This window comes from Grampus griseus (assembly GCF_964374135.1).
Source record: "Grampus griseus genome assembly, chromosome: 20".
NCBI lineage: Eukaryota > Metazoa > Chordata > Mammalia > Artiodactyla > Delphinidae > Grampus > Grampus griseus.
The window spans coordinates 41,343,668-41,366,416 of record NC_139014.1 but is presented as its reverse complement, the minus strand read 5'-3'; the positions used below and the strand labels follow the sequence as shown (position 1 = coordinate 41,366,416).

The window sequence follows — 22,749 nt, the reverse complement described above, 5'->3', positions numbered from 1 at the left end:
ATGGATGGAAAAACAAACTCCGACAGGGTTCACACGTTTGTTTTCCCTTTGAGTCTTTAGAAGAACGTTGCCCCCATTATTTAGCATAGGGGAAGAAAAAGTTGCACCTCGTTATCAAAGTCAATATTTCCTGAGCCTGACTTGCAGACATCTCTAGAACACATCTACTTTTTGCATAGCGTGTAATTAATCAAAATAGGAATAGGAAGTTCATCACTAGGGCCAAGTTATATTTCGACCTGCTTTTGGTGTCTGTGTCATTTTAGCTTACAAAATTCAGTAGTGTGGTAAGTATGTTGTTATCTGTTAGAAGGGCTAATAAGTATATTTTATATCTGAGCAGCATCTCTCTGGAGTAATAATAATTATCTACTAATATAAAAGCATGGTATAATAGAAAAGCACAAATCTGATATTAGGAATCGAACAAATATTTACCCATTGGTGTAATAGTGACCCATATCTTCATGTGATTACAAGGAGGAAAAAGTAATCCATTTACTACTCTGTTAAATACACAGAACTATTGATCCCCAAACTGATTATGAGACAAAGATTAATATAAATTATTTACTATGTTTATAATGATTAATGCCTTTCAGATACTTAAACTAGGAGTAACGTAGGCAAGTTATTTTATAGGTATGACGTGAGATGAAATGATTTGGGGCCGTTAGCTTTACAGTGAGTTAGAATAATTTCACTGCATCCGTCTGCCTAACATCTTCCCATTTTCTTCTGGTAATAGAATTGTCCTTTCCTATCGAGAAAATAACACTCACGATTTGAGGGCGATACAGTATCACTGTGTCTCTCCACCTGCACCCTCCCCGTGGTCACAGGCTAGTCGCATCATCACCTAGCTGTGAGGATTCATGGCCATGGTGGCTCTGGACTTTTCTTCTGGAGGTATCAGGCAATAAACTTTCTGCTAGGGTCACCAGGAGGATGAGAGTCTAGGGCTGCCCGTGCCATTTTGCCTGCTTCCTGGAAGGCGCCTGCATGCAGGAGTACTCGGGGTAGATGCGAGAGATGGAAAGAGCCAGAATCATGACAGCACATTTGGCACTGGACCCAGTAATTCCTAAAAGCAGGCACAGCCCTGTAGTAAGAAATTAAACCCCATTTTTGCTTTGAGCTGTTTGGGTTGTGTTTCTACCATTTGCAGCCCCAAGAGCCTGACTCATATAACAGCTCATATGATAGCTGGGGGGCAAGAAACTAGGAGGAGTGTCACCAGTGGAGGCTGGTGGGGTGGGGAGCCAGGATTAAAGGGGAAATTTTAAATGAAAAGAATTCCAGAAGAACGACGGATTTTTATGAGGGAAAGAGACTGAGAGAAAAACTTCTTTTGGAAATGAACATAGACAGAAAATAAGTTGTTTGCTGAAGGAAAAGCAAGTATTATTCACTCCTGGGCAATGCACTGTTCTGATGTTTGAAGTTCTTACAGCCTTTCCTGTATTGGGACGTTGGAACTAAGAGGCCCGGACCCATATGGTGTTGGCTTCAACTGGAAAGGGCAGAGGTGGAGCCTTGGAGGTAACTTGACCCAAGGAATCAGTGTTGGGCCTCTCCTCCACTTCCGTTTCTCCTGTTCCGTGGCCACAGGCAACCCAAGAGAAGGGAGGACATACCTTCCTGGGCTTTTGGTTTGTAAAATCCCAAGGGAAGACTCTGTTTGAATCCGATACCACTCAGTAAACCAGTCACTGTGTCCAGGCGTGGGGTAAAGTACTGGGTGACATGGCCATTTGAGACCTAATGACTAGAGCCTTCTAAAGGAAGGGCCCGAGAGGACAGGCCTGGGTTGAGCGGCTGTCCAAGTGTGCTCACCGAAGCGTATCACTGGGGGTGTTATTCGAAGCAGCGAGGGTATATGAAAAGGCGGGCCAAACAGTGTGTTCTAAGGGTTGGTAAGACAACATTTGTATTTTATTTTCAACACAAGTTGTAGCAGTTTTACTTCTCTGCTTCGGACGTAGTTGGAGCCAACTGAAATGATAATAACATTATGAAAAAATTGCAAAGCACAGGGGAAAAATGTGAGTAGATTATCAAGCCAGCTATATGTTCTAAAGTGTTTAAATTTCTCATCTGTATCACCGCCGCTTTACGTTTTGGGAATGTGGTTTCAATAGCTAAACCAAAGCAGTGAGCCTCACTGAAAGGCATTATAGGAAACGCATGAAAAACAGCGTAAAGCAGCATAATGTGCTTGGAGGAATTGTCTAGCCCTCGCTGGAATGAACCAGAAGTCTTGGTCAGCGTGGTATTTCTACCCAGATGTCGCTTGTCCTGATAAATTTGAGCGTTCGTGGGAGTCAGAAGCTACTGCCAAGTTTTGGCACCCTGCAGTTCAGTTGCTGTGTTCTAGACCTCAGTTCCCATCTTTGGATGGCTGACTTGCCAGAAACAGAGAAAATATAACATCTTTTTTCATCCGGATGAAACCGTTCATTAGAATTCCTGAACTAAGTGTGTGTGTGTGTGCGCGCACAGACTTGAGAACTGCCAAGATAGTTATTTATACAAGAGTTTCTGTGTTATGTTGGATAACACCTTACCAGCATTTAAATAACATGATTTGTAATTGGAATCCTCATTAGTCCTGTGAAATTAAATTAATAAGTCAAATACTTATAGAATGTGTTTGAATATTGGGGAAGGGAGGGAATGTGACAGACGGAACATTTTAATTATGTGTAACTTGAACACATTCAAAGAATTTTTAACACTTATAAACTGTAAATAGTTTCAACATGTAATTCAGTCTACAAATATACTTACTTGCAGTGATGGTTTATTTAATAAATTATTTATTGAGTGCCTATTTGCGTAGTTCCCTTTAACGTTAAGGATGGGATATTCACATATCTCAGGAAGCCTGTCATTGAGATCATAAGATGGTCATACTGGACAGGTAACTACTTTTAAACAGCGGCCCTGTTGAAAGTATTAGAGAAGAGGCCTGTATCAGTTAAGGTTTGATCAGGATGTCGGAACCACTTGAGAGATATAAGGGATTAGGCCTGGTGGGACCATGGATGTGTTGCAGTCCTGTAAGCCTCTTGCCCCTGTACCTGGTGCCAGGCCTGAGGAAAGCAGAGGAGAGCAGGAGTGACCCGGAATCCACAAGGAGGAGCAGAAGTGCATGAGAAAAGACTGGACTACGTGTCTGTTTCCTGCTGCTTCCAAGCCTGCACCTTTGATGATGCAGGTTGACCTGCAGGAGAGCATGCACTTGACCATGGAACAGCACACAGACTTGGCCCAGGATCACGAGACGTGGACAAGCTCGGGGGGCAGCTGCGGGCCCCGTGCCGCTCCAGGCCAGCAAGGTGAGCCAACGGATCCCAGCTGCCACGTGTGAGCCGCAGTAAAGCCAGACCTCACACCAGTTTTGCAAGTGTAAACATGGCCGCTCCTGCATTCCCACCTTCCAGATCTCATGTGTGCTTCCGTGGCTGCCCCTAAGCTACAGCTGTGGGGAGAGGGCGTTCCGGGCAGCATGGTTCCCGGTGAGCTAAATCAACGCAGCACAGACCCATCACAGCTCGTCGTTGTCGGCCTGGCGCTTGGATACACCCTTCAGTCGTACTTCCAGATAAGGCGATAGCAAAAAGTTGTGTGTACACTGAACATGATGAAATTCTCCTTACAACCAACAGTTCACTGATCCACTCCCTGAAAGAGGAGGCAAAGTCCCTTTATTCATCTCTGGGGGAATGTTCACTTCTCTTCCAACTGATCCTGTGTAACTTCAATACTGAGGCATGAGAGTAAATACTATTAGCATATATTCAGTGGTAGGAGAATGGGAGACAAATAAAAAATGTGGTTTATATATACAAACATATTTATAGCAAAACAAGGAGAAAATACTCAGAACTATTACATTCCTTGTTTCTGCAACTGGTCGTAGGGTTGTAGCTGGTGTTTATAACTACCTTGTTCTGCTGGCCAGTCCGCGTGCCCTTTGTCCTTGGACGGCTGTAGTTCCTTGCCACAAGAGATGACCCAAAGCTTAGTTCTTGGAGGCTCTGGACTGGACCTCTTATACTCTGGGGGCAGGAAGGTAACGTGGCAATCCACCTCGTGGAACAGTTTCCTGAGTAGTTTCAACATGCATCTCCTCGATGACTCACTCCAGTGTGTTTACCTATGAGAAATAAAAGCATGTGTTCATGCAGCGACTTATACACAGACGTTCATCGCAGCTTTTTCGTAATAGGTAAAACCCGGAAACAACCCAAATATGCAACAAGTGAATGGATGTACAGATTGTGGTATTACCATGTCATGGAATATTAACAGTAAAAAGGAATGACCTATTGACACACTCAGTGATAGGATGAATCTCAAAATAATTATGCCACGTGAAAAAAAATCCAGACAAAGAGAGGGCATATTATTTGATTCCATTTACGTAAAAGTCTAGAAAATGCAAATAGTCTATAGGGGCACAGAGTAGTTCCGTGTCTGCCTAAGGATGAGGTGTGGACAGGAGGGTGGGGGAGAGGGACTGCAAGGGGGCATGACCGAGCTTTTGGGAAGATGGATGCGTGCGGTGTCTTCATATGGTGATAGCTTCAGGGGTGTGCACAGATGTCAAAACTTAACCAAATCATACATTTTAAATACATGCAGTTTATTGTATATCAAGTGGACCTCAGTAAAGTTAAAAAAAAAAGATTGAACCAAAAAATGGACAGTCTGTATTTTCATTTACCAACTAGAGTGACAGTGCTATCATGTGAAATCAGAAACAGACTTATCACCTTTTAAATTCTGTAATTCTTGACAAGTGATTGTTGTATTTGCAGCATTTCGATTTCACCTCAGGTGCAGCCACATTTCCAAGTGGTTCAGGCAGGTGCCATGGGGATTGAAAGGAGGAGGGGATCACATCAGGTCAGAGGTTCAGGCTTCAGTTAAACCGGACCCTAGTCTTGAAGGAAGGGTCGGGTTTGTGAGGGGCTGGGAGTCTTGTGGGCGGGTGCAGGTGTGGGGGAGAAGCGGCAGCTCTCGGCCTGCATGGCAGCAGTGTCGTCACACACTGCCCGACGTCGGTAGGTGAGAGCAACTGTTCTCATTTGCTGCTGAGGAAACTCTTAAGGCTCCAGACACTAAGTATTTCCTGCAGCCTCAGACCTGGAAGCCACCTAAGTCTCCGTCCCCCGGGCACTTCGCTGTGTTCATAAGACAGTGCCAGGTGTGACACCCTGGTCTCAGGTGTACAGGAGAGCTGTCCCAGGCAGAGGGGCATGTGGCCTTAGTCTCAGTGTAAGCTCCTCACTTGTGTATGGTTTCATCTGGCATCTTATTCCCTTCAGACCTGGCCTTGGCTCTAGTAGCCCATTTCCTGTGTCATCTGGTGCTTGGTTAATTCACAGGCTTTGGGATGTGTGAAAAGTTCTGAAATTGTGGACAGCACTAATGCTCTAAAGCTGAAACATTGGCTTTGAGGAATGCAACTGTGTGTTTAACACGTGGTTTTCAAAGCGGGTAAAAGTAGAACTGTGCATGTTCCTGATAATTAGTGCATATATTTTTTGAAATGTGTCTCTCCCAGAGAATTTTTCTCTAAAGAGTACCAAGAGTATGAGTTTGTAGTATCAAAATTAAAATGAAATTTACTGTGGAAAAAAAACTGTAGCATTAAAGCAGGAGAGAATAATTGTTTCACACTGTATTTAATATTTTGTTTTGTTTCCAATCTTTTTGCAGTTTTTTGAGGTTCCATTTGATTCAAACATGAATAGGACAAAGAACAGACCTCTGGTTCGTGGACAGATCAGGTAAAATCATGAATGTCAGTCCCCTCCATGTTACAGAACATTCATTTGCTTGTCCATCCTGAATCATTTCCCGGTATTTTGCCTTGAGTTGTAAAGTGAAAAGAACACCCCACCCGCAAAGGGACATACGGGGAGGGGGATATGTAGTGCTCTCCAACTCTAACCAGAATGCAGGGCTCAGAGCTCAGAATGGATCTGAGATGGGCAGTTTTGCTGTGGGAATAACTGACGCGATAGTTTCCCTTATTAGACTCGGTTTTGAGACGTGGGCTTGTTTTGCTCGTAGTGGCTAAAGGTAAAAACATTCCATTAACACAGGTGATTTCAGACAGATCCATACAGGGTCTCAGCATCAAGCTATGTCTGAATGCTTATGTTTTCAGATGAGCTGAGAGCACCGTTAGACCCCAAGTAAAGCACTGCGTCCTTTACTCTCCTCTCCACCAGATTCAACTAAGTAGAACTAAAAGGCATATAAATATTTTAATACCACTAACGGTTAATAATTAAACATTTTACTTCCTGGAGGCCTCGAAACCGGCATTTAAAAATATTTTTTAAAGTCTAATAGCCAGCACAGGTGAGAAGAATAGAAAGGACCAGTGGTTCATACTGCATGACTGTTCTAAGTCAGAGAAACCCCTGTCCACCTGTCCCGGCGGAGCCCTCACGGAGCTTCAGATTCATTGGCGTAACACCGTGGATCAAATAATCATACGTATCAAGCAAAACAATAAAGGAAGCAAGTTCAGATGCAGTCAGATGTCTGTGTAAACGTAATTTTTAGTATTTGCTGCTTTCAGCCATCCAGTTCTTAAATGAATCTAAATATTGAAAAGGGCAGTAGATCCAGATGAAAACACCTAAGAACAGAAACCTCATCCCTGACTGATCCTTTATTTCCCTTTGTGAGGTCTGATGCAGCTGTCTGCTGTCTTTACGTGTAGAAAGTGTCAGAAGCACTTTGACTTGAGTAAAGTCGTTTTAGAGGGCACGTGTAAGCCCCGTAACCCATCTCAAAAGCTGAACGATGCTCCTGCCACCGCTGAAATCACGGGTGCCTTCCTACTTGTTTGGAATTTCTGTCCAGGCTTTCTTCCTCAGTGAACTCATACTCCTTTAGGACCAAGGGAAACGGGATAAGCCCAGCAAACAGCCATTAGGCGTGGCATGGTCATCAGATAAAGGCCGTCATTCTTCTAGTAGCCCGTCTTACTTCGCCCAGCGTGCTCATTTCCTCGCGCCCAGGAAAGCACAGTCTCAGTACATCCAGGAGGGAGGAGCATCACGGCATTGGTGGCTGGTGTTGGCAGTGCCCTGGCGTTAAAGGAAGAGGCTACAGTACGAGATTATTAGTCTTGATAGACTTGGAACTTATCTTTTGTTTGCAAGATGACCGAGGCAGAATCTCATTTATGATAATAAACCGTAATTGCTCTTCTAGAGGGCAAATTATAGGCCTGAAAAATCTAGACTCAGACTTATTTTTCTAGCTAGGATGTATTTTATTAAATAGGTACAAGGAGCTGTTACGAGTCTGTGGCAAAATCTTGCATTGAGAATCATAGTTTTAAAACTGAAGACTTAATATCTTGCCATTTAGTGTTTACTATAATTCAGTAAATCATTTTCTTCTACACAGATATTTTATAAATGAGTGGCCATAGGGGTATAGTAGAAAGTCTTGTAGACGACCATTGACATTTATCTCTCAGCTTTGGTGGCTCTCCCATTCATAACGGCTATTGGGCCTTAAGTCCAAAGCCTAGCCAGTTTGCTCTGAAATTCTCTTTTGGTGTTTACTGTCCCATTTGATCTGGGCCTGTATGAATCTGCACAACCTTGTAGACTTAGTCACAGTGTGGCAGGTAAAGTGTGATCCCTGTCATTGTTGACGGGCAGCGGTGAAGTGAATCTGGGGAAGAAATCCTTAAAGGTCTTTTGCTGATGACAGCCTTTGTCCATAGCTTGGTTGTATCCATTTGACAGGCATACTGTAGACGTTTATTTTCATTATCTTTTTCAAGTGATTGCAGATTTTTTTGAAAATTTTTGTTTAAGTGAACTAAATTTTATTCTAGGGAGTTAAAGTAATATAGCAATCCTGAAGGAAAGAAGGACATGCCTGCACTGGTCATTCTGAGAGCTCTCGAGGACCTGGGGGAGCTCCCTGAAGGAGCTCTTCACTTGTGTGCACCGTCGGTGCAGTTTGCATGTGCCTGGCTGCCTTCTCTGCGCTCCTAGGTGGCTTCCCTTCTAGAAAAACACGACAGGGAGGGTTCGGAGCTGGCAGAGGAAATAGTGCCTTCTTGCTTACTTATTTTATTCTTTATTCCAGAAAGGGTTAGAGGCTTCATAAGACTATTAGTAAAGTAGAGAAATATGTAAAGAAAGTTGGGGTTACAGAAAATAGAATGGGGATAAATGGTAAGATCACAAGAAAAGCATATCAAATTCACATAGTTAATAAGGTTGAACTGTAAATGTCATTCTACATTTTCTGGTGAAACCACACTTACATCATAATGAAAAGCATTATACGCGTTATTTATATTTAAGTCTCACTATAGCACTGTGAGGTAGATGCTTTTTTTTGTGGGTGGTACACGGGCCTCTCACTGTTGTGGCCTCTCCCACTGCGGAGCACAGGCTCCGGACACGCAGGCTCAGCGGCCATGGCTCATGGGCCCAGCCGCTCCGCGTCATGTGGGATCTTCCCGGACCGGGGCACGAACCCGCGTCCCCTGCATCGGCAGGCGGACCCCCAACCACTGTGCCACCAGGGAAGCCCAGGTAGATGCTTTTAAATTCTTCCCAGTACTCACGTGAGAAAACTGGGGATCCAAGTACGATGAATAAATTTGGCCTCGGCCACTTGACTCCACACCCTGAGTTCCTAACAGCTGCACATAACTCTCTGTAAAAGTCTCTCTGTCCATGAGAAGAAAACACCACTCCAGGGAGACCAATCTTCTGCCTCTTAGTTCTTAAAAAGTAAGAAAGAAGGGGCACTTGGATGATATTAGAGGAGCGGCCTCAGTGACTTCTGTAGCGGCGGCAAATCATGGATTTCAAAGGCATCGCTGGGTACAAGCCAGAGACAGGACACCAAACACCAGCTCCCATTGGGACCCACGTGGAGTGCATGCGTGGCCTCGACACGAGCGGGAAGGGGAATGGACTCACTGACCCTTAAGCCTGACCCAGGGTTAAACCGACATGGTAAAAAGAAAGAAGAGAGGAGCTGCCTGTGTGAGTGTGTCCCAGGTGAGGGCCATGACCAGAGATGCTCGGGGACAGCACTCTGCCACAAGTGTGACCGTCATGTGGGCTGAAGTCAAGGGGCCCGTTCTCCCAGCTTACCCAGGACGGGCCTGCTTTATACCCGTTGTCCCAGCAGAATTGTGGGAGGTGTCCCCTCTCCCTGTCAACAGTGTCCAGCTTGAGTGTTGACCAAATGCCACCTACATGAAGGGAGTGACGGTGACAATTGTGATGTTCACAGAATTCCCTTACTTTTAAGGCTGTTTCATACAAATTCCAATTGTTTATTTTGCCTTGAAGAGAAGAAAGAGCATAAATGGAAAGTACGATGTACCTAAATCAGAAGAGAGGAGGCATTGCGGGTAGGCATTGTCATACTGACCCCTTTAAATAGCTTTTTATTCATTGACTCTCAATATCTTTATGTCTTATAAATTGGAAAAGATAAATAAGGTCAGCTGACTTGTTTGGACATTCCTGGCCAGACTGTCATGGCTCTGGTCATCGCTGTGCGGGGGGGACTTGGGCTTAGAGCTCCCTTTCATTCTCAGACAAAGAACATTCCTGAGAACTCACCTTGCTGGTGAGGAAACCCACTGAGGAGGTTGAATCTGCAGACTCAAAGGCAAGAGTGAAGGTAGACGTCAGAGGAGCTGACGTTCTTATCAAGAAGGTCATATAATCCCATAGCGTTAGGAAATAATGAAAACATCTGTGTGAAACTTTTGAAAATTGTAAAGCGCTATAAAATTTAAAGACTCATTCAGCTTTTCAGAAAAAAGGCAGATTTGGTATAATCCAATTTTAACTTGATGATCGGAAAAAGTGAATTAGCAATCTTTAAAAACTGTATGTAATAGAAAACATCTCAGTCTTCAGATCTTCTTCGTGTGGTCATTGCAGTCTAGGAAAAACATTATCTCACTCACTGAGCCTGGGCAAGTCAGTGAATGGCTCTTCCCACACCACCACTTCCTCACGTGCAGGGTGAGATCGTATCTCCTACCTTGTTCATCTCATAGCGTTGTTGGGGGGACAACGTAAGATCGATAAAACCATGTAAACTGAAGTGCATTGTTGGGGAGTGGGTTTGACACTCCAGAGGAACGTAGAGTTGTTTGCAGAACTTTCATCTTTTTCCAAATCTGCTTTGAAATACAAATATTTTCATACTTATCAGGCAATAACATAAAAAAGAAATTCAGATTCCTTTCAAGGGATGGGGGAAAGGAAGCAAAACACTTGGCAGATAAGGGAACTCAGAAGATGAAAGTGCATGTTTCCATTTTCACGGTTAAGTTGGTCCAGCCAGTGGCAGGTTAGTGAATGCTTCGTTCATCCTGTCATTATCAGGACGCATTTATGGAGGATGTCATCCCTTAGAGGATGTGCTGGTTGCTAGAGTGACGAAGAGGCAAATGACATGGGCTCCATTTGTGGAATCCCATTGGAGAGAGCGGGGCACACAAGCATGAGGACCCTAAGTGCTGTCCAAGGTACAGCTCACTCAACAAATGTAATTTTTGAATACACCTGCCAACCAGACAGACCCCACGCCAGACACTGGAGGGGTAGCGGTAGAACCTGTGCTGGGGGGTGCCCAGGGGAGGTGGGAGCACCGAGAACCTGACCCAGACCGAGGAGGTCAGGGCGACCATCAGGGAGTGGGGTCTTGGAGCTGAGGACCAAAGGGTGAGTAGACATGGGGCCTCCGGCTCTCCTTTCTGCCCCTCCCTCCCCCGTCTGCGCCCTGTCACTGGTCCTCTTCCCATCTTGCTCCTCCCCTGAGGTGCTGCCCTCCACACTGCTGTGCCCACAGCCCAGACTCCTCTTCCGAGCCTGGACCCTTTGAAATTCTCTTCTGGGTGCCCTGCGGCATCTCACATTCCGTAAGCTCATCATTTTCTCTCCCAAGTCTGTCTTTTTCCTTCTATGCTTGTTAATTTACATTCTAAAGTCAGGCACCTGGAACTCATTCTAGACTTTCTCTTTCTCTTATCCCCTTCATCTGACTCTTCAACATATTGTGTCTTTTCCACCACCTGGATCGCCCTGGCGTCTGCCCTTTGACCATCCTCCGTTTTGTGGGGTGATTACAGCAGTGCCCCAGCCGCCATCTCTGCTTTCTCGCTCACCCCCTCTCCATCCATCTTCCACTCAGCTGGCAGATAAGCATCACACTCGTGTCTGGCTTAAAACTTTTTGGGGTCTTCCAAACATATTTGGGGAAAAAATGTGTTTTAAATTCTTTACTATGTCATACAAGGCCTTTCAGAGTCTGGTCCTTTCTAGCCCTTCCAGCCTCATCCCTCTGCTCTCCTTTTTATTCACGCTTTTATGTTGCATCGTCACTAAGTGGAATTGCTGCGTTTTCCACCAACATGCCCTGCTTTCTCTGAGCCCTGCCAGCTGTGCTAGCCTTGCCCTTCCACGCCCGGGTAGGTCTTCAGCCAAGCGGGGCTGCCCCCGGACGGATCGCTCTGTCCACACTCCAGTAACGGGGTGCTGGGCTTTGGTCTTGGTGGCCTTCTTGTTCTTTGTGCTTGTGTCTGCCACTGCACCACTCAGCACACTAGACACCTGTCCTTGGGCGTCTTCCACTGCCATGTTGTGAGCTCTTCCAAGACGAAGACTGAGTCTTCCATCTGTTTATGTCCACTGCATAGGATTATTTATATAACACGAATATCCTGAGGGCCTAATATGCACCAGGCATGATTTTTAATGCTGTGACACAGCAGACAACAGAACAGACAAAAACCCCGGACGTCATGGAGCATTCTTGCTCGCCATCACGTGTGGCAGTGGCAGATCTCTTGGTGCTGAATGAGGGATGGGTAGGTGGGTGGACGGACAGATAGACGTTAGAGAAGTGGAAATGACCTCCAGGCGAGGGAAGTACAGACACCGAGGAGTGAATGACATGTGACATCAGGTGACGAGAAGGACGGGAGTGGAGAATTAATGAGAGAAAGCGAGGCCGAAGGTTAGAGGGAGCTTGCGGACCTTGGAGGACAACTTGACTTTGGTAGCTGGGCTTAGTGTGAAGGGTTCCTGGAGGAGAATAGTAGGGAAGGAAAGCTGGGGAGGAGGGCGAGGCAAATGTGCCTGCCGGCTGAGCTGTGAGGGCCTCCTGGAGGAAGTGGAGCGCTGTCCACGTTGTTCTGGAGCTCCTGACTCACTGGTCCGCAAGGCAGGAGGAAACAGAGGTCATCCCTGTTGGGAAGGAAGAAATGAAACAGACAAATACGATTGTTTACCTGGAAAATTCAGAGGAATTGACAAAAAAGCTGCTAGAACTAGTTAAGTGAATTTAGGAAGTGCACGAGATACAAGGTCAATAGACAAAAACCAACTCTAGGAGTTGCACTTCTGGGGTGACAGCTTGAGCTGCCCCGCAGACCCACCCCCAGTGAGACCAGGCCAGGCAAAGAGGTCTGAGATCTTAACACCCCTTCCCTGAGCTGTAACCCGTCTGCTCTCGACCTCTCACTTTTCTTAAATTCTGCAGCCCTCTGTGCCAGTACCACAGATTCATTATAAGGTAGAGAAGCAAAGCAGCCATTAGGACACAACCCCCAGAGAAGGTGTGGCCTCACAGCCTCACGACCACAGCAGAAATCCATGCCTTTTCAGTTGACGTTAAGACAGAAGGGCATACGCCCTACAGGGAAGCAGAACCCTGTAGAGTTCTCCACCTCCCCTCTGCCGAGAGTCGTCTCAAAGGCAGATGCTCTGAGCACCCAGCCACCTAAATATAGACTTTTCTTTTCTTCTCTCTTTTAATTTAACTCAGTGCTTCTCAAACTTCAGTGGACTTAGTCATTATTTTCCAGATTTGTACATATATAAGCTTGCATGTACTTTATGGTTGACCTCGGCGGGTCATGAAGGATGATTTTGAGTAGAATATATTTCCACCTTAGGGCTGACCGACACAGGCTGAATGAACTGCAGCTCAGTTGTGTCTCAAGAAAGGGAAATGCACCCAGTCCTCCCAAGGTGTCGCTCGCCAGGCTTCATGCTGTTGCCTTTCTTCTTGCTGAGCTGCAGTTTGTCTCTGTTGGTTCAGATATTGGAGAACGTGACACTGAATACGTATTTAATAAACAAGGCAGGACTTCCCTGGTGGTGCAGTGTAAGAATCCGCCTGCCAATGCAGGGGACACGGGTTCGAGCCCTGGTCCGGGAAGATCCCACATGCCGCGGAGCAACTAAGCCCGCGAGCCACAACTACTGAGCCCACGTGCCACAACCACTGAAACACGGGTGCTTAGAGCCCGTGCTCCGCAGCAAGAGAAGCCACTGCAATGAGAAGCCCGCGCACCGCAATGAAGAGTAGCCCCCGCTCGCTGCAACTAAAGAAAGTCCGCACGCAGCAACAAAGACCCAACGCAGCCAAAAATAAATATTAAAAAAAATAAAATAAACAAGGCATAGTAAGATAATTGGCTATTTTTGAAAGTCAATTACAGTAAAAATACACCCCTTACATCTTAGGCCATAGAAGTTTTCTCTAATTTTTTGAGGATCAAAGGAAAAAAATCTTTACAGCTAAAATGCCATTTGATGACCATAAAAATCTATGAAATTGCATTATTATTTACTTCATTTTCCCAAGGAGGATACAGAGGACAGCACTTTTAATTATCTGTTGGTTACCTACATAAAATACCAATTCTGTGTGTCTAAAATTTTTACAGTTGAAAAAAAGAAGTGTCAACCATTTGGGACTGCTTCTTATGTCTTTTTCACTAGTGGAAAGAAAAGACATTTTTATATTTAGATGGCATGTTTGAATTCATCTTAACTCTTTCAGGGACCCAGTTATGAGTTACTCCGGTGGTCTCGTCTAGCGGGCACTGGGGCTCACAGTAATTGCAGGTGGTTGCTGGCGACATCCTTTGCAGCTTCTGTTTCCTGTGGAAACACTTGACCCCATGGCTTTCTGCTTTCTACTCCAGCTCCGGGGCCTTTATGGTGGAATTACGTATCAGAGTCTTTAATGGCTCGGGGGCCACTTGGTGAACTTGAGTATGTTGTCCCCACGTCACTTAGGTGCATGCCTTACGCACACCGCTGGTCGCGGAGTCTCGGTGCGTTTGGTAAAGAGCTCAGCGTCTGCCTCTGAGAACGTCTGGAGAGGGGCTGCAGGGGTCAGATGGCGCTGTCTTACCTCCAGGACTGGCTCTTCCCTGCAGACTTGACCTCTGTTAACTGTGGGCCACACCCCTGCATCTGTGCCCCTGAGGCTGTCAGCACAGCCGCAGCACCACCCAGGGGACCACGGCTCTGGGAGCCTGGATGACTCGGGGTTGAGCGAGGCAAAACCAAGAAGGAATTTGAGACCTCTGGGCCCCCCGTTTTTCTGCTGTTTTGTATTCTCACCAGTAACTTCCTGCCTGCCTGCCACTTACATGTCACACGCGTATCCAGTGTCCTTGAACGCCCTCTGTGTGATGAAGCTCTGTATTTACTTGCAACATTGGTCCTAATTGGATAAAACGGATTTCGTAGTTCTCGGGTGGCCGAGGGGAGGGCAGATGATGAGTGGTTAAAGTGAATGTCCTCAGTAGTTCCTCCTGAGACAGCCCTCGTTTCTTCCGAGGAGGATGAGACCAGGTGCTTTTGCACAGGTTTTCGCTGTCAGCATCTAACACTTGTTTTTGGCGGCTGGGGCCCCGTTTCTGCCTTCTGGGCCCCAAGCTCCAGCCCTAGAGGGCAGCTGCAGAGCGTGGGTGCCTGGCCTAGAGGCTCCCTGGGCCTCCCAGGCCCTCTGCCCCGTCAGGGCCTTTCCTTCTGACTTAATATTTGGACAAGTGGTCCTTCCGCCACAGAGATGAGTGTTAAATCAGCCCCTCCATCTGGTTTTTCTTCTCTTTTTACAGCCAGACTTCCGGAAAGCATGGCACCCCTCACCCCTCCCACCCCCGTGTCGAGGCTGCTGCTCTCTGCGCTTCCACCTCATTCCTCTCTGCCTATTGGGTCTTCAGGTCCCAATTCCACTTAAACTGACTCATCATAGACATGGAACCCTCAGCCTTGGCCCCCAGGTCTTCCAGCCGAGTCCTCTGTCCCAGTTCCCAGGCCCAGTGTGAGAAGACTTGCTGGCCCGAGTTCTGGTCCAGTGCCCTGGGCCAAGGGCAAGGCTTGTGGGGGCAGTTAAGCGGGGCTGGGACGCGGATTCAGGGCACAGAGCACAAGGCCACGCCTCCAGGGCTGCTTTCCAACAGCTTGAGCCACCCTCGGCCTCATTCTACTTGGTCACCTTCTAACTGGGGCCCACCTCCCCACCCCCAGAGCACCCACTTGGCGTCAGATCCCTTCTGTGACCTGTAGGCAGAGCCTCCGGAAGACCTTCTGAGGTTAGACGTTCACTGTTTGCCTCAGTGCACAGACCTGTGTGTGCTCTCACTGTCCTCCTGTCCTGTATCTGGCGCTCTTCTCTAGGAGGGTTTCCTGGTTCTGTCAGAGTTGGAGCTTTCTGTTTTCTGTTCACTCTCCTGTTTGTTTTCAAAGAGGACAGAGGGATACATCTTTCTCTGAGTTGAAGTCCTTCAGACTTAAATTTCTAACATAGCTTATATATTTTTTTAAGTAATAACCTTTTTTCATGGTCTACCCTAATTAAAATTAATCTTTTTTAAGAATGTCAAGGCCAAATGTATCTTGTCTATATTTTAGAGTTACATACTTCCCTTGTTTAATTCATCAAAAATGTATTGATCACCTAGAATGGAAGCAGCACTGTCAGTTTTATTGTTATCATGCTCAAAAGGCTTATAATCTGGGTGGAAAAATTAGCCGAATGCATAAAATGCTTAGCAGACAAGACAGGGCAGCCTATAAACATGTGTTGACGGAAATAAATGAATTGGTACAAACAAGAAGGTCTCCGGGAGGTCAGAAAGGGGAGATTCGGATAAGGACCAGCTGGGCAGTGAAAGCTTCCTGAAGAAGTCAGGCGTGGGCTGGGCCTTCTTTTTTATTTTGATTCCGTCTCCTTTGAATTATCCATTTTCCAGCTCGGTCATGTTGACAGGGAAAGACTACATGTCAGCGTTAGTTTTCCCAACTTAATGGCTCCGATGAGAGTGCTCCATAACTGGTAAGCTTGAGGTGTGGGCTGTGAGCCGGAGAGACAGCGATAAGAGCAGAGTGGAAGGTGATTCAGAGAGGATAAATCAGAGCACTTGGAATTGGGGGCAGCCCATACCTGGTTTTGAAATGAATGATGAAGATTGAGTTTTCGGAGTGAAATTAATGGATTGTTTAGTTGGCATTATTAACTTAAAGAACGGGGTTTAGCTGAAGTATTATAGGGATTTACAGGAGACATTTTTCACATTTACTGAAGGTTTTACCAGTAAGCAGTTAAGCAAATGTAAACATCTTGCAGGCTGCAGGGGACCTGGGAGTGTTATTCATTCCCCCTACCCCCGTCACGCTGGTCTAGTAGACACGTAGCCGGCCCTGGTGAAGCTCTTCAGAGCTTCTGGGTGGTTACGATTAGTCTCTCATTGTGTATATAATGCGAATGTAATAAGAACATAAACATTTTATAAGTGTAGAAATTTTTTTTAGTGTTAACCAGTCATTTGGAGTGGCAGGAAGAACAGATTTGGTCTCAATAATAGTGGTGCTAACAGACAGAACTTTATCCTTAAAATCATTCAACGGATGAAACATACTAGGAAGAACCAGCAAAAGGCCCGTGTGCATGTCATTGTGACAAGTCATCACAGTGGCTCTAAGAGGAACACGGGAGTTTTCTGAAAGTTAACATGCTTTTCTCTCATTGTCATGAGAAAAAAAAAAGAAAGCATTTATGAAAGCATCGTGAGTTGTGAGCATTTGTTGACAGCAGTCCTGGGGATGGAGGAATCCTTCGGCCCCCAGGCCCCTTTGTATAACCAGACAATACTTAGATATTCTAAGAAATATGAATATACAGAGTAACTATCGTATCGTAGCGACATAGCCAATGCCTTGCAGTCACGTGGGAAATAAGTCGTAGGACCTTTTACTAATAACCTGGAGTCATTTGGTCTAATGTCCTATCACTTTATTTCCTCCCTTTTCAAATAAGATGATGATGTGAAAAGACTCGACACCATCAAATGCTACTCCCATTGACGGCTGTTACGGGAGCAGTAGTCTTAAGATCGTGTTCTCTCTTTTGCCTGGTTTGTAAAGGTTTGTTTCAGCCAACATTTTGGGCCCCAGCCTTAGGTACAGGGCATGTAAAGATGAATGGTACAGAGTCGCACTGAAAAAGTGTACGTCGGGGATGGGTAGACAAGGCAGCAGAGGAGGTTAGCATGAGACCAAGAAGTGCTGTGACAGCAGAGGGCACGTGGACCACCCATGGGGGGCCAACAGGGAGGAGAGAGGGGTGAGGGAAGATGTGCTTGGAGGACGTGTTTTGATGTCAAGGCTGAATTTGGAGGATGATTAAGAAACGGCCACACCAAAGATAAGAGAAGTGTCGCTGGGGGCAGGGTGTGGGGTCGTCCTGGGGCAGAGGAGCTGCACGCACTCGACAGCAGAAACCTTCCACCTAGACCACAGACTGCAGAACAGCAGCCACCAGACCAGATCCTGAGGAGGCACTTTTTTGTTTGGTGCACTGCTTTTCTGCAGTTGCCAGCGTTTAAAAATAGAAACTTTGCACATAAAACCACAGATTTCTAGGCTTCTTTGGCTCGCTCCCACGTGGAATCTGCCAGCGCAACCTGACTAGCAGTTCCCGCGGTCCTCACGCCTCCTGTTTTTCCTAAGTCCGCCCACTTTACGCTTCACGTTGCCAGCCTGGTCCCTACAGATGTCCGTGTTTGCAAACACTGTTTGGACCTGGGGACCAAAGGCTCCGGCCCCAGGCGGTGCAGGAGATGCAACCTCCCACACCTGCACCCTCACGTCCAAGTAGCTGCACGTGCATGCAGCTCCCAGGAGTCTCCAGAGCTGTAGGGATGGATAGTTTTATTTCCTAGCTTCATTTTTTATAAATTGTGTTTTATTAAAGCTTTTCAAAGACTCCTAACAATTCACTGACCCTAAGTTTATGTAAGTGAACAAAGCTGCTTTTTTTTTTATAGATTCCTATAAATTAAAAAGGGAGGGGGTCAGAATTAAACCATCTGGCTCAACCAGGAAAAAGGAAAAGTATGTGTCTCCCACCTGGGCAGGCCTAGGTGTTCCTCCCCGGGGCCTGGGGGTAATGGAGGAATTCCATAGGTGGTCCCGCCCTCAAGGATGTGAGAAAACACTGAGATTGGACCACTACACTAGAAACTTGCTTTTCATGGAGGAGATCGAACAATAGGAATCTTCTCTTTGAAAATTCCAGAGTCTTCGTACAAATAACATATTCTTAATTTGAGCTGAATCGATGGAGCGTCATTCAAGAGGTAACCATTCACTTCCTCCCTGAGTTAGAAGGCTGAATCTGAGAGGTCAACAGCGGGCCAGTGTTCCTTTGAGTGTTTTTTGGGTTTTTTTCCCCCTAACCTATCTTTCTTATCTTCCCCCTAGATTAATAAGATTCTTCAGTCAGTTTTCAAAGACTCATTCAGCTCAGACCTGCTTTGTTTTCCTCCTTAAAGTTTTACTTAATGTAGTACCACAGTCCCTATATTTTGAATATAATCATGCCAGAAATACATACTTATTCTTGCATTTCTCTTAAACATGTTGTAAAATTTAATTTTTTCTTGAAGCAGGTTACCATCATTTTATATGTAACTGATAGTCTTTCAAAACTTGCTGTAACTAATTTCCTTTTAAAGTATGTTTTGTGTCCTTATTGTCGTCACATATTCCTTAAATTCTAAATTTACATCAGTCCCCTGCTACCTTCCAGTATCTGTAACTTCAGACTTGTTCAGAAATAGAAAACTCCTAAATGAGGTTCTGAAGAGACATTTTCAAAACAGTCATTTGTGAACACTTTTCCCAAAAACTCAGGTCAGAGCTCAAATGTGGCATTTATGTAGGAAATTAAAGTTAAATTGGCTTGGTTTGATTAAGGTTTTGAGTTTTCTTTTGTTTTTGAAGAAAGGGAATTTCGTTTTACAATTTAAAAATCATTTATTCTGGAAAAATGACCAAGAAGTATGAGATTTGTTTTTGTCTAAACCAATTACCTGCAGAGCTGCTTAAAATATAAAGCCTTCTTGATTTAATATAACATTTCATAGACCTCTCTGACACATCACTTAAACAGGCCACATTTCTCCAGTAAATTATTTAAAAGTCAGGTAATTTAAATTACATTTAAGTGTAATAAGTAGGTATCATATTAAAGCTTGTATTTTCTCATTTGTTCCTAATTTCTATAGATTCCACTTTGATAGAGCTACTAAGGATTGGTCCTTAGTAAACAAAGAAATACTAGATTTTATGGGAGGAATAAATAATTCATAGAAATGTGTTGACAAATCCCCCTCCCACTCGTATCTCTTAGTTTCTTTCCACGGTAGCCTTGGCCAGGAAAGGCACAAGTAGAAAGACCTCACGCTGGTGCTCAGTAGAAAGATCTCTCAATTTAAAATGTAATTCAGTTTTGGATGTGAGTTTGGAAATAAATCATCATTCCACCCTCAGCGTGAGCCGTGAACCTATTTGCATGAGTGAGTGAAGGGATACAAAAGAATATTTTTTAGCTCAAGAAAATTGCTAGATCTTTTCCTGCCACCATTCCCCACCCCCATCAAGTAATGCTGTTTTCCTTATTCACACATTTTTTTTTCTGTTTTATTGACAATGAGGAATGTTTTGCAGCAGTATCACACCCCATTCCCTGCTTTTCTGATCTTTCCTTTATAAATTCACTCCAGCAACATCCACTCACAGAGATAACTCCTCGGTTCTTAATAAAAGCCATGACAGCTACTGTGGTAGACGTGTAAGCACACATTTTTAAAAAAAATGTTTGGGGGCTTCCCTGGTGGCACAGTGGTTAAGAACCCGCCTGCCAATGCAGGGGACACGGGTTCGAGCCCTGGTCCCGGAAGATCCCACATGCCGCGGAGCAACTAAGCCCGCAACTAAGCCCGTGCACCACAACTCCTGAAGCCCGCACACCTAGACCCCGTGTGCCACAACTCCTGAAGCCCGCACACCTAGACCCCGTGCTCCGCGACAAGAGAAGCCACCACAATGAGAAGCCCGCTCGCCGCAGAGAAAGCCCGCGCACAGCAACGAAGACACAACGCAGCCAAAAATAAATAAATAAATAAATTTATTTTAAAAATGTTTTGCAGGTGATCAACCCAGTTTCTCCTGGTTCTGGTTTATTTGTTTGTAATTTGCTGTAATAAAATTAAATTCTTAATTTAAAGTTATAATTAGAGATAGAAATATTCTGCCATTTTAATTGTTATTATTAGAAACATGCTTCACAGCCATCATACATTTATAATTTATGATTAAGAACTGACATTCTTGAGTATATATACATGCGTTTTCATATTCTAGTATATATCCGTTACATCTTTATAACTTTGAAAAAATAAATCGGGAAACAATTTATTGCAAGTTTATCAGCCTCTACCTCCAGCTCTATTTAAATAAGTCCTCTATTTAATAACTGTTTCGTATCACCTGTTCTTTTTCTTGTAGCTGATGTTGCAACTTGAGAGTTCATAGTACTTGTGTTTGTTTAACGTCTGTCTTCCTTTCTAGACTAAACTCTGCTCTCTGTCTTGTTCACGGCTGCTGTACCCACACCCAGTGTAGCGGCTGGCTGTGTAGGCAGTGAGAGATTTGAATGAATAATGAATGAACACCTTGAGTGAGCACTCTTAAGTGCTTTATTTACATTATTGCATTTAATTCATAAGCAATTCTGTGGCGTAAGTGTCTCCCACTTCCCAGATGAAGGAACTGAGGCCAGCAGGTTAAATAATCTGCTCCAGGTCCCATAGCTCCATGGGGTCAAACCCCTGCCTTCCCCGTAGTCTTGTTACCGAGCCTTCTGTGTAAGCCAGTTTGACTCGGGTTGCAGTCTTGCCATCAAGAGTCCTAATACAACCCTTACTTTACAGTTGAGGAAACTAAGGACCAGAGAGGTTAAATAATCCGCCCACGTTTATATAGATAGTTTACATCAGAGTTCTCATGAGAGAACTCGGAACCACCTGATTCCTGTACAACATGCTTAGTTATGCCATATACAGAAACCAGAATGATAATGTGAATAAGGAGTATAAAGCATTTTCGGAAACATTTTTGTTGTGAAACGTTCCATGGGACACAATGGTAGAGAGAGCACACTGAACCCCAGGACACCCATCACCCAGAGTCAACAGTTATCAAGACGTTGCCACACTTGCTTCATCCTGCCCTTTCAGTGGCCAGAACACGTTAAGCCACATGACTAGGTTAGATTCAAGGTCTTTGGAACAGAGGGGTTGAGGGATACAGCTGAGTTCCTGCATTAGCTGATGACAGATCTAGTTCACAGCGCTGAGTGCTTTCCACTGCAGTGACATTTATGTAAAGACAAGTGAAAGTGGGGCGACTTACCAGGCCAGCACAGTCAGCACTGGAAGCAGAACAAGGGTGCAGGGTTCTGTCAGCTCAGCCTGCGTCAGCTTGGCCAGACGCAGGCCAGGTAGTCACGTTGGTGATAGTGTAGCGGCGGGTCTCCAGATCACCTGGGTTCCTAACAAGTTCCCAGAGGGAACTTTGTGGACTCTGCATCTGCCCAGAGACCTCCCCATGGCCCTCCCTACCTCTGCTCTCTGGCCCCCAAAGCACGCTGCCCTGCCCTTTGCCTGCCTCCCATCCGTTTGGGTTGGGTTTGGCTTCAACATCCCCCGAACTTCCCGTGTCTGCTCCACACCTCCGCCCACACTGGGTTCCTGCTCCCGGAAGGCTCGCCCCTCACTTGACTGTTCCACCTGTTTCACTGTCGCCCACTGTGGGATAAGCACCCCCAGCATGAGGACCATGTCTGTCTTGCTCACCGTGTTACATCCCAGGTCTGTCCTTTGTTTCAAAGAAATGGAGTGCTTCCCAGTCATTTCCATGTCAGGGAATGCATAGGAAGTTAGGCCACGTGGGCAGTGGGGTGAACTGAAGGAGCTGTGAGCACACAGGAGGCTGCTCCCAGCTGAAGACCCCAACCTCCCAGCCCCCTGCAGCCCCCAGAAGTGAGAGCATCAGTAAATGGTATTAGACCAGTGCCCTCCACGTACCAGTTAGAGGGTGAACCCCGGGTTACCTGAATGAGCCCGCAAGGAAACCCGAGTACAGGTCCTGTACAGGTCCGAGTCTCAGTTTCTCATCTGTAAAATGGGGATAATACTATCTATCTCAGTAAACTTGTCTGACTTTGTTCATTTTTGTTTTGTTTTCAATGCCGCCGTGCCCAGTGTTGATACAGGTTCTGGGAATAGGCTTTCTCATATACTGCTGGTTGGAGTGTAAACTAGTATAAACTCTCGAGTACAGGCTGGGGTACAAGTCAGAACCCCTAAAAATGTTCATGTCATCTGACTTAGTGATCTGGGAACTTATCCTCAGAATGTATTATAGTCAGAGCTGTGAACAACGACCTGTCTATGAGATATTCATCCCAACATTATTTCTAATTAAAAACTGGAAAAATGCTGTGTCCAAAAAGACATATTGATTGAATTAATTGTGGTATATCCACGGAATAGGCCACTATGTAACT

At 45.4% G+C, this 22,749-nt stretch overlaps 1 protein-coding gene across 3 annotated transcripts in view; it reads left to right on the top strand.

Annotated features, from left to right (window-relative positions):
• COX10 (cytochrome c oxidase assembly factor heme A:farnesyltransferase COX10) overlaps positions 1-22,749 on the top strand; it is a 110,313-nt gene that overhangs the window by 69,413 nt on the left and 18,151 nt on the right. Inside the window, exon 5 of one of the 3 annotated variants that reach the window (XM_082678686.1) lies at positions 5,731-5,801. The exons of the other annotated variants lie outside the window; for them this stretch is intronic. Within the exon in view, the coding sequence (XP_082534812.1) occupies positions 5,731-5,801 (71 nt within the window). The remainder of the gene's footprint in view (positions 1-5,730; positions 5,802-22,749) is intronic. 3 annotated transcript variants of the gene reach the window in all.